This window comes from Melopsittacus undulatus, chromosome 7 (genome assembly GCF_012275295.1).
Source record: "Melopsittacus undulatus isolate bMelUnd1 chromosome 7, bMelUnd1.mat.Z, whole genome shotgun sequence".
NCBI classification, from domain to species: Eukaryota; Metazoa; Chordata; class Aves; order Psittaciformes; family Psittaculidae; genus Melopsittacus; species Melopsittacus undulatus.
The window spans coordinates 34,418,130-34,435,428 of record NC_047533.1 but is presented as its reverse complement, the minus strand read 5'-3'; the positions used below and the strand labels follow the sequence as shown (position 1 = coordinate 34,435,428).

Here is a 17,299-nt window from a genome sequence, read left to right as displayed (position 1 = left end):
ATTGTTGTGTGCTTCCTATTCCTCAAAACCTTACTGCCACTGGGAAGAAATGTAATCTAAAACTTGAATTAAATTAATATTGTGAATAAAGAAATGTAAAACCAGTAGAGGTCCAAAGGAGCTCTGAGTTCATTTTGTTTAATATAATACTATTTTGGGAGTGTCTTGAAATATACACAGAAAACCAGTTTAATTTTAATAAAAGCATTGCAAATGAGAGGTTTGCATATTAAAATAATTGGTGGGAGGGATTAAATGTAGGCCAGAACATATATCTGAAATCTTAGAATTGTAATTTTACCATGCCCTAATTTTCCAGCACCCTGATACTTCCGCATCTTGCACTTTCAAGTTCAGTGTTAATTTGTATGAAGCAAACATATTTGCTACAGCCTTATTTGTTATTTCAGTTTTGTGTAATTTTACTAATATATATGTAACTCACACTGAGGCTTCCAACACTGCTCTCAAGAATGTAAAGATTTTTCTGGAGGCTGTCTTCTATGAAACCATAACTGAAATTATTTGAGGGAACTTTCGGAACTGTTTGTACCAAGGGTTGTTTGACTTTTCTTGTTTCTTAATATAAATATATTTTCCCCCCTTTTTTATATTATACTGCTTGCAGATGTATAAAATCAGTGGTGTGTTTGTTCATTTTCCATGTAAAAAATTAGTACATTTAGAAGATTTCTCCTTTAGTATCTGGAAATAGTTTACCAGTGCCCAGAAGTTGGCCAAGTGATTGTGTAGGATTTGAGCTCTGATCTCAGTCTTTTTGCAACAGGAGTTGCAGTGTACTGCAAAACACATAATGATTTAATGATGTGTTAAAAATTGTTACCAAACAAGTGATTAGATGAGAAGCTAGAAATCAGGACATGAAGAATTTAGTATTAATAATGGTAAGAGTGGGGTGCTGTCTCCTCTTGGGTGCAGTTTGTAGGTCTGTAACTGAATTGCGGTGACCTTGGACAGTTAACTCGAGTTCACTCTTCCCTGCTTCTGGAATGATTGGTGTACTTGGCTGGAGTGCTTCACAGCACTGAAGTTGAATGTTTGTGAGGTTATTTGAAATGTTCAGATGGATGGTACTTCTCAAAAGTGCTTGTCACAGATTTAAGTTTCCTGCTACTTAAATTGGTAGCAGGAAATTGGTAACACTCCTGCTGACTTCAGTGGGAGCAGTTAGGCGAGGAGAGTCTTTAAATATCCACTCTGTAAATTCAAAGGTCCCTTGCAAGGCAAGCGTGTGTTTGCAGGAAGAGTGAAGGGGAATTCACACAAAAAAAAATTTCTGTAGCTGATGAGGTGAGTAGTGGGGTGATTTGCTCTAGCTTGTGTATGAAATTACAGAAAGGAGGAATGGGGAAAGGTTAGGGATAGGTCAGATCTTTAATGATGACATTAACTATCATGATCGTTTTGACTGTGTTCTTTCTTTGAAATGCCTTTCTTTTTCCCAGATTTAGTTTTCACTCTGCAGAAATGTCCTATATTTAACCCTTCAGTAGTTAACTATCTGCCACAAAGTTTGCTTTTGATACTTTGTGCCTGACAGCTATTTGGACAAATCATGCAAAATAACAGAATAAATGTTTTAATCCTTTATTATAAGTGTATCAGTTTTGATTTATTCCAGTAAAGTATCCCAAACTATGGATATTTCCCTCCCATTGTTTGTCGTATGATGCTTCAATTAAAGGTAAGCTTTGGAAACAGATGTTGCTCCTGTTTGCATATTTGCATATGGAACTTATTGCAATTTGTGACTCTTTTGAATTTCACAAACAAATGCTTGACTGGGTTGGTTGGTTGGTTTGTGGATTTTTTTCTTTTCTTTTTGTTTTTAAACTTCTGTATTTCTAAAGGTACATTTTCCTATCATAGAGGAATAGTTTGATAATGTCTGAAATGAGAAGCAGGGCAGTACAAGACACATAAAGGAAACATTTCCAGGTCAAGTTTGCAGGTAGAGATTGTAGAATTGGGAACACTTAAAATTACTGGAAAAATATAATGGTATTTATGGACTTATATTAAAACTAACAGCAGAGTTTCTTAACAGTATTCTCAATTGATGACAACATGGTTTCCTTCTATCAACACTGTATAGTTGTGTATATACAAATAACCTATAGCAACGCTGCACATAATAGCCTTTTCATAATGTCACTGCATTTGAGCTTTCTAGGGGAAGGCTCAAAGGTCGTATCATTGGTTTATGGCTGTGGAATTATCCCTGTGCTGGGGTATGGTTATCAGACATTCCTCACATTCCAGGTGTCTAATATTATAGTGCTTACAGGCCAGCGCAGGACCAACTGCTGCGTCAAAGGAAAATGCAGAAGAAAATATTCATGGCATTACCCATTTCCACTCCTCTGTCCCCCCCTCCCTTCCTAACCTTTCAAAATGGCATCTTTGCATTGAACTTGGCAATGTTAAAGGGATAAACAAATTACAAGTAATGATTTTGTTGGGGGGGGGGGTGCCCTACAAAAACAAATAGCTGGTATTCTGAGATGGAAAATACTGGTTCTCCTTTTCACTTAAGCATTTGGTTTCCTTCAGTACCTTCAATGATAAAATGATGTAGCAAAATGTATAGCTGTGTTCAGCATGGGTTTTTTTCTTCACTGATGGTAATTGTTAAGTGGAAAGCCAAAGCAGTTTATCATAATCAAAAGGAAAAGGAAACAAAAAAACATGCCAGCAGCCAGTTTGACCTGGTCCTGCAACCAGTGGGTGTGGGTCCTTTCCTTCCCAAAAGCATTCTTCCCCTTCTGGGTCTCAAGTATTCAGTTTATGTGCCTTTTCAGAAGCACCTGTGAAGAGACACAGTGAACTGACATGGAGCTAATGCTAACCCTTTTGTGACTGGGAAGAGGCAGTTATGCTCTGCTTCATTGCTGTTATAATGTATTTTTATGGCAGTCATTATCATGCACATAGCTTCTTATGGTAAGCTGGAAGGCAGCGTATTCACTTTGCACTCACTTCCCCCTATCTTCTGCCTCCTGTACTGAAATACTGTGTGTTCTCTACTTGCTTCCTTCCTTTTGTGTGTGTGCATGTGTGAGAACAGCATCAGTTTCTCATTTTGTGTTTTTTCTGTGGAGGAAATAGACAAAATCTTTGGAGGACCTGAAGATTTATGATTTCCATCCTTTTCTGTATTGCACTAAAGCTGAGGGAGCTTGGAGATGTGTAGGGTTTTTAAGCATTGAAGATAAGACTTTTGAAATAAGGAAATAATAGGACAATAATTTTTGTTAATTCTTTGCAGGTTGTAGATTTTTTGTTATAAAGAACATGTTGATATGTATAGTGCATCTTTTCTAGTACATACATGGCTGGATTGGCTTAAAATCATTATGTTCTTAATAGATATTGAAAGCCAAGAACTTCAGTCAGATTTCTGTTTGGGTTTTTTTGTTTTACAGGTTTAGTAAGTGATGTGTAACTATACTGAATCTAGGATTTTTTGTTATAGTGTGGTTGCAGAAAGGTTATTTGGTTTGTTTTGCCCTGGCAGTTAAATGTTTAACTAAACCAAGAAGAGTAGTTCCTGGAAAACATTTGAGGAATGGAGTACGGTTTGCTGCTGTAGTTTAGTGCTTGTCTCGAAACCCAGTCACTGGTGAAGTATCAGCTTGTTATTTCTAAGCAGTACTTAATGAATGTAGTGAACAGTTGTGTCCCATAGTACAGTCTATGAAACTGTGAGTTTGTCTTCAGAAGGCCTTTTGGCAGTAGAAGTCAGAACTGATAATTGGCCAAAACTGCCATTTCACGTGGTAGTTTTAATGCAGCTGTCTTTCTGGAGGGCTAATTGGGAACTTGAAGACTGTTCAGCACATTGCCCTTTTCAGCAAAGCATTTCAAAGCAGCCTTGAATACTTTGCCCAAATTACAGAGAAAGCACTTGCTTGGTACTTAAAAAAAGTTTAAAAAACCTCAAGCCCTACAAGGTCAGAAGAAGGTAAATATAGCCTTAGTTTCTACTTTATCTTCATGTGCTTCCTGAACACAGTATTGTGTTCACCTGGGCTGCTGAATAGCTAGACAGGAGTCTTATAATGGAAATTGTATTTTGCAAGGTCTTAGAGGTCCCCTGAAACAGCATTGAATGTAGCTAGTCTTATCTACATGAGCCCACAGCTCATTTGTAAATGAGAGATACAAACCATTCAAGTTTTTGTGCTTGTAAAAAAGCTGTGACAACCCATAACCCCCAGTAGTACACATCCAAATAGTGTCTGGCCATTCGGTGTTGCTGTAAGGTAGCAAACTTTCTTACGTTGTCTTTTAGTATAATCCTCTATCTGCATGTGTGGACATTTTTGTTTACCAAAAATCCCCTGTAAAACCCAAGAAGTGATTTCTTTAAGGTCTGCTGTCTAAGTATTCAAGCACTTAAAATACTGAGAGGATACAAATTGCAGGCTGTTAAGAATAGTACTGTACCTGTATGGTTTGGGGTTTTTTTTGTTTGTTGGCTTTTTTTTTTTTGGTAGGTTTATTTTTTTTTAAGAATACCAGAATCAGTACCCACATAGTTCAAGTTTCTGTTCTTATATTAATTTGACTGATTTACCCATCTTTGGATTCCCAAGGGCAAAATTACCTGAAATCCAGAAAACAAGTGAAAATTCATTAAATGTATCCAAGAAATACTGATAATATAAGTTAATAAATCCTTGTCTCCTAAAAGTGTATAACTCCACTGTGACTTTATTCTCTGCAGTTAGTTTCTGAGTATCCAGTTGTGGTGCAAAAAGGTGAAGGCATGATGCTGTCAGTGTAGTGCTGACTGCTGCATGTAAATGCTACGAGCATTGCTAAGAACATCTGAGTGTAAACCTATACTATTATGTGCATGCATGTGTAATATAAACCAAGCAGATTAATGGTGCACATGGTAGTGGCTGTAGGCATAAAGCAGCAGAATTTAATGTTACTGTTAAGTTTTCATAATTAAAATGTTAAATTTTCATAATTAAAATAATGGGGTGACATTTAGTTTGAACTACTTTTAGTCATTCTGTATTGGTGTAGAAAAGGTAACGTGCATTTTTGCTTGTCTTTTAAATATAGGCATTCGTTAACATTTGGTTGCACACATCTTGTGAGCAAGGTAAAAAATGCATAACTGCACCATACTTTTTTATTTTACACCACTGCTCTAAAACATGGGCTGCCTCCATGTTACTCTTTCTTTGATGTGTTTTGATGTGTTACTGATGTCCAGTTACTTACTCTTTCAAAATAATACCTGTAATAAAGTTCCAGTATATCTTAATAATACCCTTGTTAAAAGAGAATGTACCTAAGCCATACAAAGGTTGTACATAATGTCTTGGCCTGGTATCTGAACAGGAGGCACTGCTGTGTTAAGAACATGGTGTTTAGAAGCTGAAATCCTGTCAACAGTCTCATGAATGAACTTTTTCAAGACAGAGGGAGAAGTTGTGCATGGGATTTGCTAGTTTATAGAACTGAATGAACAAAGAATATGGCAAAAGGGTGTTTGAAGGGCATGCAAATCTGCCCCTTTCTACAGATAAATGGCCCAGTTACCACTTTTTAAACTTGGGAAAGTGACAGCAGTGTTATTAATAGACAGCAAATGCATTCTGTTCCGGTTTAAGCCACAGTTATTTGTAGAAGAGAAAATTGTCTTCCCAATGTAATGTAACTTTCATGCTGTTAGTGGCTACTGACCTGAGCTCTAGGGAGGATGAGTGCTTCTCTCTAAACTGACACGTGGAACTAGATCTTGGTGTCTTTTGCCTTTCTGTATGCACTCTGCTGCCTGGTATAGTTTTCATCCAAATAAATTTATTTACCTTGTATAGGCTAAGGAACCTTGCTTTCAGACTCCTTCTGTAGTCACTAGTAAAAGAGGGAAATTAAATATTCAGGTGTGCTGAATCAGCCTCTCTAGGGAAACTGAAGGGGTAATTCAGGTTAGATAACTAACTTTTGAAGTTGATGAGATCAATTGCACCCCAGAGTTTTATAGAAGAAATTGATCTTGGGTGCCTGAAGTGATTAAAATCCATGTTTGGGAGGCTATTTGGGAAGGGATTAGGAAGACGTATTTATAGATCCTCTACAGTCACAATGCCTATAGTTTTAGAAAGTTGGGTAAGAATCAATTTGATTTTAAGGTTCAACTTGAGTAATAAATTCAGAAGTCTAGAGAAGAATTTAGAGCATTTAACTTGTATTTATACATCACTTTCTCTGATCAGTTGGTTTGCATTTTTGCATTTGCTTGTCTTGGGCTACTGGATCAAAATAAGAATTAACTACTTTCAGTCATCCTTTTGCAAAATAAGAAATTAGCTGATGTTGATCATATGTTCCTATTCTGTGTCATTGTGCTAAGTGAAATTGTTTTGGGGTAAGTGCTTTATGTGCTACTGTTGTATTACTGGCAAGTCACCTGTACGCCCTTCTGTAATGTAGTTAAATATAAGTATGTAGTTAAATGAGCCAGGTTCCAGGAAAGTGTGCATGTAGCGCCTCCATCACTTAGTTTCTTCTGTTATATTTTAATAGATGCTCATTTCTCTGCACCTGAATAGTAACATTTGTTTTGTCTTCTCAGTTCTTTGGTGTGGAGAAGAGGTATATTTTTTTTTAAGAACAGGTTTTGTCTAGACAAAGTACTAGCAAGTACTGCATTGTAAGAGAACCTAAATAATGTCTAATGTACATTGCTTTATATGAGAATGAATGGGTGTGTAATCATACAGCACTTCGTATAAATGTCACACAAGATCTTGCTACATGGCGAAGGATATGAAGTCATTTTGTGTAGGGAATATTTGGGATTTTGAGAAAGTTTTCAAACGCATGTTGAAGTTGCTATAGAAGTTGAACATTGACCCTAGTTATAATTTAATTCAAAACTCCACGTCTTGACTGTAGGTCAAGAACCACATAGCAAAGGAGGAAATAATTTTGAAAGAGATTAAGACAAATCTGGTCAGAATTCTCAGGTATTTATGTACCTTTCATCAACCTTCATTTTCTTCCTTTCTAATTGAGGAAAGGAAGTCTCAGGTTTTTTGTGGAGCTTTTTTTGTCCGTGTCTCTTCCTCATTCTCCCTGTTTGCCCTCTGCCCCATTTTCTGAGATATGCCTACTGTAATTTTTTTCTCTTCCTCATACTCTCCACCACATATATTATAAATCACAATCACTCTTACAAAATTGATGAAATAGTTACAGCTAAGCAAAACATATCAAGCTGTACTCACATAGTCATTCAGAATGTGGGTAAAACCAGGTCTAGGAAGTATGCTAAGGAAGTCAGTGATACTGGCATCAGCTGAGTTTAGAAGATAACAGAGACCAAAGTCCAGAGTTTCCTATTGATAAGGTAGGCTTCTAATCATATTATGAAAAACCTCTGGTTCAGTTTACAATTGATTTAATCCTGAACAGATTTCGGAGGGACAAAGGAGTTAGGAAAGGAATGCAGCAGAATGCAGATTTGCTCTTGTGTAAAACAACATGTTAAAATTGTGTCTGTGTGTATGTGTCTGTGTATATATATATATATACATATATATATATATATTCACATACACCTTTTTAAGAACATGCACATTGATAATCTCAGATCACAGAAGTATGAAATATCTTGGGCTATGTCTTGACAGAAAGATACGTCATTCACTAGTATACGTAGTAAATTTCTCATTTTTTGTGGACCTTGACCTTAGGAAGAAATCTTTCTTCTATGTATTTTTGTGGTCTAGGAAGTACAAAAGCAAGAAAGTTGTCTAAATGGAACAGTATTGCACTGACAATCCATCAGTCTATAGTTACAGTCCATTTTACAGTATCATCAGCATCAACTTCAGATGCATAAACAGACTTAAAGGCATAACTGCAGATGCAATAGCAACTGTTAATGATAACACATTGTTGTAGAGTCTGTGTTTTAAGATCTTAGCTAGCTTTATATTTTTGAGAACTTTTAAAGAAAAATGTGCATTTGAGGTGGTAATGCAGCTTGTAAATTTGTAAGCTGTTTGTCTCCTGTGTTTCCCAGGGCATCCGTGAAGTGACTGGCAATAGTGTAATTATGTACTATTTACATGATGGAATTACAGAATACTTCCTTGTTTTCTTGTGAGTACCCAGTTCTTGTTGCACACACCTGCTTCTTGTTCTCTTGGTCCAGGGAGTACATGTACACTTCAATCTGTATACTGAAATTGGAGTGTTGCAGCCATATAGGGCTGAGGAGATAAGAATGTTTTATGTGAGCTAAAAGTTAACAAATTAGTCTTGAGTTTGAAAGAGTTCTATGAGGTAAAAAAAGATCTTGAGAATATTTGAGAATAATTTACCTTAATACTAAACATTAATCCACTTACCATCATCTTTTGTTAACTAATTGAACTTCATAGTATACTAAGTGTGGACTTAAAGTCATCCTTTTTAGAGTATTGGTATTCTTTTAAGAACATGTAAATTGATAACTGCAAACTGAAGAAGTATTACAAATCTTCTCAGAATATCAGTGCCCTGAGAGAGCGCTTAATCCTGTTATGGTGCAATAAACATGATTTTTCTTGGGTCATGGTTAATGAATGTAATGGCAGTCTGTCTATCATAAGTTATTATGTCACAGATAATGATCTTCACACAGACAAAGTTCCTTCAGTCCTTGCTCCCAGATACTATTTTCTTTCCAATGCAACTCTCAACTTTTGTCTTGCTGATTTTATCTTGTGTTTTACTTCATGTTATGTTAATCTTACCCTTTTGCCATACCTATTTTGAGAGTAAATACTGTTTATGTTGAGACAGGTCTGAGGCCCTAAGCAGTTGGATATTACCTTATGTTGATTGCTTCTCAATTGTGAAAGTATGTGTTGGGCTCGAAAATCTTGTGCTATTTAAAGAATCTGGAACAAAAAATAGAGTCATAGGAATGTAATACTCTTAAATAATGGTGATCTTTTTATGTAAAAACCTTATGTTTTATAAATCTACTTGGAGCAGATCCTCTGACATAGTTCATATCTGAAGTCTGCAATATTCAAGCATGATCCAACATAGCAGAATTAATAGAATAATTTATCAAGTACTGCCTGTATTTCAGGGCCTCTATCTCCCTCCTTTTGTTTAAGGTCCAGAGTGGGTCACTGAATTACTTTTCCACAGTTTTTTAGTGTCAATTTAATGTATGGAGTGTCTAGGATGAGAGAGCGGCTGCTATTCATTCTCACGGTGTCTGATTTCTGACAGGCGATAACACCTGGGCAGAACATCCACATGGCCAGAGTGGCCTCCTGTCTAACCTACAGAATGTGCTGTAATAGTAAGAAGTCAGTATTTGATTAAAAATAAAATAGGTGTGGAGTGCAGATGAAAAGCCAGAGTAGTACTGAGTTTATATCCTTCCTGTAGGGGTGATTTGAAAATCACATCTTGTGATTGTTGCTAACTGTGGTGTGTATCTTTTGAAAGTATCAAATGCTTATGCAGAATTTTAAATGAGTTTATTAGAGGCCATCTGTCCGTGTTTATACAAGTTTGTTATGATCCCGACTCTGCTATATGGTATTTCAAATATTTTTTCTACTTGAATTACAAGACTTGCATTTTGAGTTAATATTAAAATGTTATGGCTAAGGATGACATTGAACTTTTATTCAGTTTAGATATTTCATGAAAATACGCATTTGTAATTTGATTTGAGGTAGGACTTATTTCACAGCAAGATGCGCCCTTGTTGGCACAGGCTCACTTGACTAACCAAACTCGCCAAAGGGCTGTTGCTTTTACGTGATTGATGCTTCCTCTGAGGTGTAGTGTCCTGGGAACACTGATCTGGGTGCCCTGTATTCAGTCTGCCATGTGCTGTGGACAGCCTGGCTCAAGTTGCAATTGTATGCATTATCCTGGCTTTAAAAGGCTTCTGCTGTTTTCTTGAGAACCATCTTTTTCTATCTAGCTAGTACTGTTTGCAAACAAACCAGTAATTTTTGAAGTGATGCTGGTAATTATTAGCAGGTAGCATTTAGGCAGGTGTATCTGATATGGCAGCACTAGGCAGCTTGTATGCTGAGCTGCATAGCTGCCATCTTGGCCACAGCAGCACAGTTTCTATTGCCCTGAGAGCAGGAGGAGGAGGGTGAGGAACAGTGGCAGGTCTGAGCTTGTGTTTTTGGAGAGCTTCTTCTTGGAGCAGACTCACTTGGGGCAGTGCTGTGTCTGGATTTAAAAATGTATGTCAGCAGTAGGAGAGGATACAACGGGTAGGTCTGGCTTACTACAGACCTTGCCTCTCCCTGGAGATCACTGGGGAGTCCATCCCACTCAGCTTTAGTGGGATGTTCTTTTCTGCATCAAGATTTCCCTTAGAAAAGGAGCTCTTACAGAATCACAAAATCCCAAGGGTTGGAAGGGACCTCGAAAGATCATCTAGTCCAACCCCCCTGCAAGAGCAGGGTAACCTAGAGTACATCACACGGGAACTTGTCCAGGAACTTGAATATCTCCAATGTAGGAGACTCCACAACCCCCCTGGGCAACCTGTTCCAGTGCTTTGTCACTCTCACAGTAAAGAAGTTCTTCCTGACGTTAACATGGAACCTCCTATGCTATGAGACAGCATATAGTGGATAAACGCTGAGAAGAACAAGTAATACAGAAGCTACATCTTCTCACTCCACTGAGAAAAGTGTCTGTGGTTGGCCATTCTCATGGGGAATCTCTCTCAGTAAACAACTTTTCTCACACCTAGTGCTGCTTATAATCCATATTTTATATCCTAGTGATCCACATGTAATTCCACATTGGTAATCTCACCTGAATTTTGTAATACTTTTTGGGGTGTTAAGTGATTTTGTATAGCAGTTAGAAGTGGCAATAAATAAGCAAATTTGCTGCATATGTGTGAACATGTTCTGGACTTCAAATTAAGCATTAGTAACCTTATTGGGTTTATGTTGTAAACTTTCGGGGAATATGAAGAAGTCGATTTATGTTTACAATTTTTAAAAAAAAAACAACAAACCAAACCAAAAAGAAAACCCCAAAACTACTCTACAGTTCAAAAGATTTTTGATTGTAAGAGCTTGGTTCTTTGTAATTTCTGGAGGATAAAGTATTGCCCTGCTTAAAGAACTGGTAGGTCAGGTCCATCAATAATAATAATATATTTGCGGGACAATGATCTAAATCATACCTGTGCTCAAATTTCTATTTTCTCAGCTGCATAAAGAATTTAACCAGTTTTGTAAAGTGTTTTCTATTTGGCGTTTTCTACATAAAAAAATAAAGCCAGCCCATTTTTTAGAAAGTAGAATGTACTGTTCTTTTCTCTTTCAATCCTGACAAAAATGTCAATAAACCAGTTTTGGTCAGAAATTGAAGAAAAAAAATACTGAAATGCAGAAGAATCACGTGTATTAGACTGTCAGTGTTTTATTTGAATAGAAGTTTAATGATGGGATGACAGAACAGTCTTAGGTGATAGAAGTTAAGCAGCAGTGAGCAAAGGAGGTGGTGCTCATGTATCCCACAAACTTCTAATAATCTTACCCTGAGGATTTTTTTTTTTAACTCTGGATAAACTTTGGATGTGCACTAATCTTACAGTCACTGTGGTGACGACGGAACCTTAAATCTCTTGTTCTACCTATTTGTCATGGGTTCAGCAGTAGCAGTATTAAGTAGTAGTATTAAATATATTGTATCAGGCATGGCATTTATCTGAGGAAACTCAATACTCACTTTCTTAAAAAAAACCAAACAACCAAAATCCCCGAAAACCAAAAAGATGATGATGTAAAGCTTTGCTGAGCTTTAGTTGGAAAAAACCTGTGTATTATTGTTACAAATCTATTTCTTGTAATAGATTAACTGCTTCATTATGAAAATGGAAAACTTTGTCTATCTTCCTAAAAGAGCACCATGTGAATATCCAAGGCACATTAAATGTTACTTATAAAATGTCTACTCTGTGCACACTACTGTTTCTTTTATTCAACTATGTTGATGGATTAAGTGCTGCAAACAACATCTTAGGTGCTGGTATTCTCTTTTCTGAGTTTTCTGTCTGTGGTTATTAGAGAAGATGACCTTGAAATCTTGTGCTTTTACCATAGGCTTAAGGATGTAGGGTCCAGTTCTTCTGGGGACAAATAGGATTGTAGATTTTATTTCTTTGTTTTATAAGCTACTGGTTACTGTTTAATGTGAAGGATGTTGCTGTGAATTTCTCACTTGAGTACCGCTACTGAAAAATGTTTGCAATAACTTGTATTATGTTCTCAGAGTTAATGAATTCAGAAGGATGGAACAGGGAAAAACAATCAAGAGGGAGAAACGAACTTGCTTTCCTTTCTCCTTGCTAGTTTCTACCATCCTTGTCAGTGTTCAAGGCCAGGTTGGACAGAGCCTTGGGCAACATGATATAGGGTGAGGTATCTCTGCCCATGGCAGGGGAGTTGGAACTCGATCTTAAGGTACTTTCCAACCTTAACTGTTCTATGATTCTATCATAATACAACTTAATATGAATAATAAACATATGTATGAAAGAGAGAAAAGCTATACCATTAACTTGTTTCTTTATTTTTAGGTTGACAAAGCCCTTATCGTTTGCGGATTGCGTTGGGGATGAACTGCCATGGGGTTGGGAAGCTGCATATGATCCTCAGATTGGTGTCTACTATATTGATCACATCAACCGTAAGTATTTTTCATTTTGCCACATTGATTATATGAGAAGGCACATCTTTATTAGACTTTCTTGAGGAGCTTATGGAGTATGACTGGGAGTAGGGAAAGATTTCTTGCGAGAGAAATGTAGTGAATGTATCAATTTCTGTTTTTCAGTACACATCCCGTTTGTGTGCATGGGTTTGTTGGGGATGGTTGCAGTTGTATTATAGCTGGCTCAAAATTATTTATGGGGCTATTCATATTTTTTTTTTCTTGCGGAAGAAGTCCATGTAATGTGTAATAAATAAAAATAGTTAACATCTGTTGGTATCTATAACAAGTAGGATGTTTGGTGGCTATTCAGTATTCAGCAATGTGCACTGGCAGAGATAGTCTGATATGAGTAACAGAATCTGGCTTCAGTCTAACTACTGAAAGGAACTATTGTAGACGAGATAGTATGGGGTATTTGTAACTTGTATATGAGTTCTGGCAAATGTATTGTAGTTCTAAGAATGTTGTAGAATACATTTCAGGCTATAAATAATGCTGTATTTTTAATGTAGCATTTGAAAAGGGAATGGGGATTCAAAATGTTGGGGAAGATTTACCCTTTCATATAATGTTATTGGCTTTAAAAGGCTAATAAGAGAATCTGCTGGTACAAAATGACTACATCTGTTCCTACATATACATTTTAATTGAATGGAAATATGTCTAAACCATACAAAACTGTAGCAAAATTTGAAATATAATGTTTGTTAGGCTTACTGAAATGAATATATTCCTGAAAGCATTTCTGTCTTCTTTTTATGCATTTATTGCTCCATATTAATGGATACCTTTTTTTTATTTTCACAGAAATTGTCCTTAATATCACAATAAAAGAGATTCTATTTAATATCAGTACCTGAACATAGGTGCATTTGCACTAGCAGCGCTATGTACTTAAAAGCAGTAAGGTGTCTATGACCATTTCAGATGCTTTAGGTTTGCTGAGACAACTGCACAAGGTCACTACATATGCCATGGACAGTAAGAGATCAGTGGCCTTCTGGAACAAAAGCTGTAGACGAGGCTCGTTACCTCATGACATCTCAAATGTATGGGCAAGTGAATCAACCCTGAGATGTCTCAGCTGCTTTTGTAGTCAACAGCAATCAGTCAATACAGTCAGTATAATGTAGTTGACTGGTTGGGTGTCTGCTTTGAAGATGAGCTTATTTAAACTCTTTTGGTTGGGTTGGGCTGGAACTCTGATAATGAGAATGGGACATTAGATACCTACTGTGCTTATTGAACACCTGCAGATAGATACTTACTCTTGAACTGAATCCCACTTAATAACCTCATTTGGGCTTTGTAGCCCTGCTTTATTGGAATAGCAATGAGAGTCCTCTGATCTTGTGTGTGGTGTTAAATGTTCCTGAACTTTAAAAAATAGGGACATACTTGATGGAATTCAAAAGGTGAAGTAAGTAAAGGAAACCTGCCTTTAATTTCTGCTTTGGCCAAAACTATAAAGCTCAATACTAAAATTTTGAGAGGCAATCCGCATTTCTATGTGTTTTTAAAGTGCTTTCAGTTCACTGCTTGGATAATTGTGCTCTTGCATTTCGTGCATGCTCAAAACTTTTAATTAGTTCTAAAATTATCAGTATTGTAGTTTTGTTGCCTTCCCCCTCTCCCTCCAACAAAGAGATCAAATGCTTTGAAGGCAAATTCCTGAATATTATAAAACTGTTCATGGGCTGAAGTTTTATTTTGCACACGTGCAAGATGTTGAGGCTTTGTAGTGGTTTAAACCCAACCAGAGATCATTCACTCACTCCTCCCCTTTCTCCCCCAACTCCCGGAGAACTGGGGATGAGAATCCAAAGAATGTAGCTTCCACGGGTTGAGATAAGAACAGTTTAATAACTGAGGTATAACACAAATCACTACTGCTACTACCAATAATAATAATAATAATGATAAAGGAAATAACAAGTGAAGAGAATACAACACCTCACCACCTGCTGACCGATAACTCACCCCACCCTGCCTGACCGAGCACCGACCAATACCTTCTCGAACCCCCCAGAGCACTCGCCCTTCCGGGTAGCTCTCAGTTACATCCTGGTCATGACGTGCTATGGTATGGAATATCTCTTTGGCTAGCCTGGGTCAGGTGTCCTGTCTGCTTCCTCCCGGCCTCCCCTCCTCCCTGGCAGAGCATGAGGCTTAGAAAGTCCTTGGCCAGAGTAAACATTTGAGCAGTAACTACAAACATAGGTGCTATCAGCACTGTTCCCAGCCCGAAAGTCAAAACACAGCACTGCACCAGCTACCAAGAAGGAGAAAAAATGACTGCTACTGCTGAACCCAGGACAGGCTTGGACACCATTGTCTTGAAATTCTCTTCTTAATTGTTGATATACTGCAAACACTAATAATAGAGGAGAGTTGTATATATCCATCTGTACATATGTGTCATTCTGTGCCTGGGGTAAATCTGTACACTTAGCTAGGTTTCTTTATATTATGTTAATGCATATGATGGATGACAAAATGGTATACTTTGGTATACTTGAAGTGTTTTCTGTCCATTATTCAGTAGCATATTGGTTCCTGTGGTATTAATGTGTGTTGCTTTGTAGCAATTTCAGTGAAACTTCTTATTTTGTAAAGTGGTTTATTTTTGTTTTGTACACTGTATTTTGCACAGTGTTTTGCTGAGAGTACTCTTGAGTTGCAGAGAGGTAAACTGCCTCAGAATCCTACAAGTAGGTCATTTGTCTGACATGCCAAATGTGGAGATTATAAATTGTACTACATTTGATGGGGTACGTTTGTTGTTTTGATGCTATTGAAATTTCTAGTATGGAAGTCACCAATAATTGGGGGGAAGAAGCAAGTTTTGTGCCCACTTACTGTTTTATTAACAGTGTAATAATTCAGATGTGCTGAATATGCTTTTTCACTTTCTGGATTTGAACTGTTAAAATACTGTCAGGACAGTGGCTGTATTAGAACAAGGAAGACTCCTTTACTCTTTTACCTGCCTACATTAATTTTAATTTTGTTAATTCTCTCTTTTACTGGACAAAAAAGCCCAGTGACATAGGAAAACTGGACCTCCTGATAGGAGGACCAAATAGATGCCTGAAAAAAGGTTGAATAACGCAGAATTTCAGGACCCATAAATGGCAGCTTGATGGATAGCTCCTTGGGAAAAATCTGCTTCTGTGTGCTAGGTAGGGAGAGGTGACGAAAGACATTTCATGTTCACTGCCTTCTGGCAGGATTTATTTTGGCAAAATATTTGAGGGAGGACTCACTGATTCTTTTCTCTCAAATCTCATAATTAATTATTCTGAAAAGCTTCTGTATTATCTTTCCTCTTTTTAATTTCTCTTTCTAGTATCTTTTTTACTGCGTGCCTTTGTACAAAGCTAGATTTGATAAAACTCTGAAGTGGCCAGTTGTCCACAGAACTTTGGAGCCATTTCAGTAAAACTAGCCAATCTTGTTTAGTTTCTCAAACCAACCAAATAAGCTATGAGCAACAGGCTAGACTGTAGCGCAGTAGACCGTAAGTTCAGAAGGTCTTACTCATCGTTGTTCCTTCTTTTCTGTTAAAAACTCAATGTTGAAATGTTAAGGATTGAATTTCATAGGATCATAGAATATTTGGTTGGAAAGGACATTAATATCATATAATTCCAACCCCCCTGCCATGGGCAGGGATGCTTTGCACTAGACCATATCACCCAAGGCTCTGTCCAGCCTGGCCTTGAACACTGCCAGGGATGGAGCATTTACCACTTCTTTGGGCAACCTGTTTCAATGCCTCACCATCCTCACAAATTTCCATTAGTGGTCAGTGTGGGGTTTATTCTGCTTCTTTTGAAAGGTGGATATTTCAGGAAAACAGTGCTAGGCTGGACCTTGCAATGTTCTAAAAATACTAGTGAATTTCTATAATGTCAGTTCTTAAAAAATACTTAAAATATCTTTCTTTTAAAATAAATGAATGAATAAATTCTGCATGTGTGTAATTATCTTAGTCTCTTACCTTCACTTTTCCCACACAAACCTAAGAAAAGCATGCCTTCCTTAACTGCCAGTGGAAACTCAATTTCTCCTCCACAGAGGGGTTGGCTGTGAGAGTCTGCAGTTGTAAAACACTCCATCAGGCATGAAGAATTTTCTTGTGGTGGCAATATGTTTAAGTGTAATTTTGTTTCATTATAATCACACTTTTTCTATAATTTTATATATTTTAATGAGTGGAGTTTTTTTTCAAATACAGCTTGGGATTTTTTTTAGCTTTTACTGATTGCCTTAGAGCTTTTTCATGATCCTTTTGGATGATGTAACCCACTTTGAGAAACACTAACTGAGGTCATTACTTCATGAATATATTACCCCAATTAGGAATTTTAATGTGATGCTTTCAGCTTCAAGGGAGACCAGATTACAAGCCATCTGGCAAGACAGAACATGCATATGATGTGGGTAGCTAATACCATAAGAACCTAAGTGCTTATCCTGTCGTTCAGGAGCACCCTTAGTTAGAGGGGTGACTGAAGGAATATTTGGTGGTCAGAAA

The 17,299-nt window shown here is 37.1% G+C and overlaps 1 protein-coding gene across 1 annotated transcript in view; it reads left to right on the top strand.

Moving 5' to 3' along the window:
- The window catches only part of WWC2 (WW and C2 domain containing 2), a 108,059-nt gene that overhangs the window by 28,998 nt on the left and 61,762 nt on the right, over window positions 1–17,299 (top strand). The window contains exon 2 of the mRNA XM_031048939.2: window positions 12,623–12,732. Within this exon, the coding sequence (XP_030904799.1) occupies window positions 12,623–12,732 (110 nt within the window). The remainder of the gene's footprint in view (window positions 1–12,622; window positions 12,733–17,299) is intronic.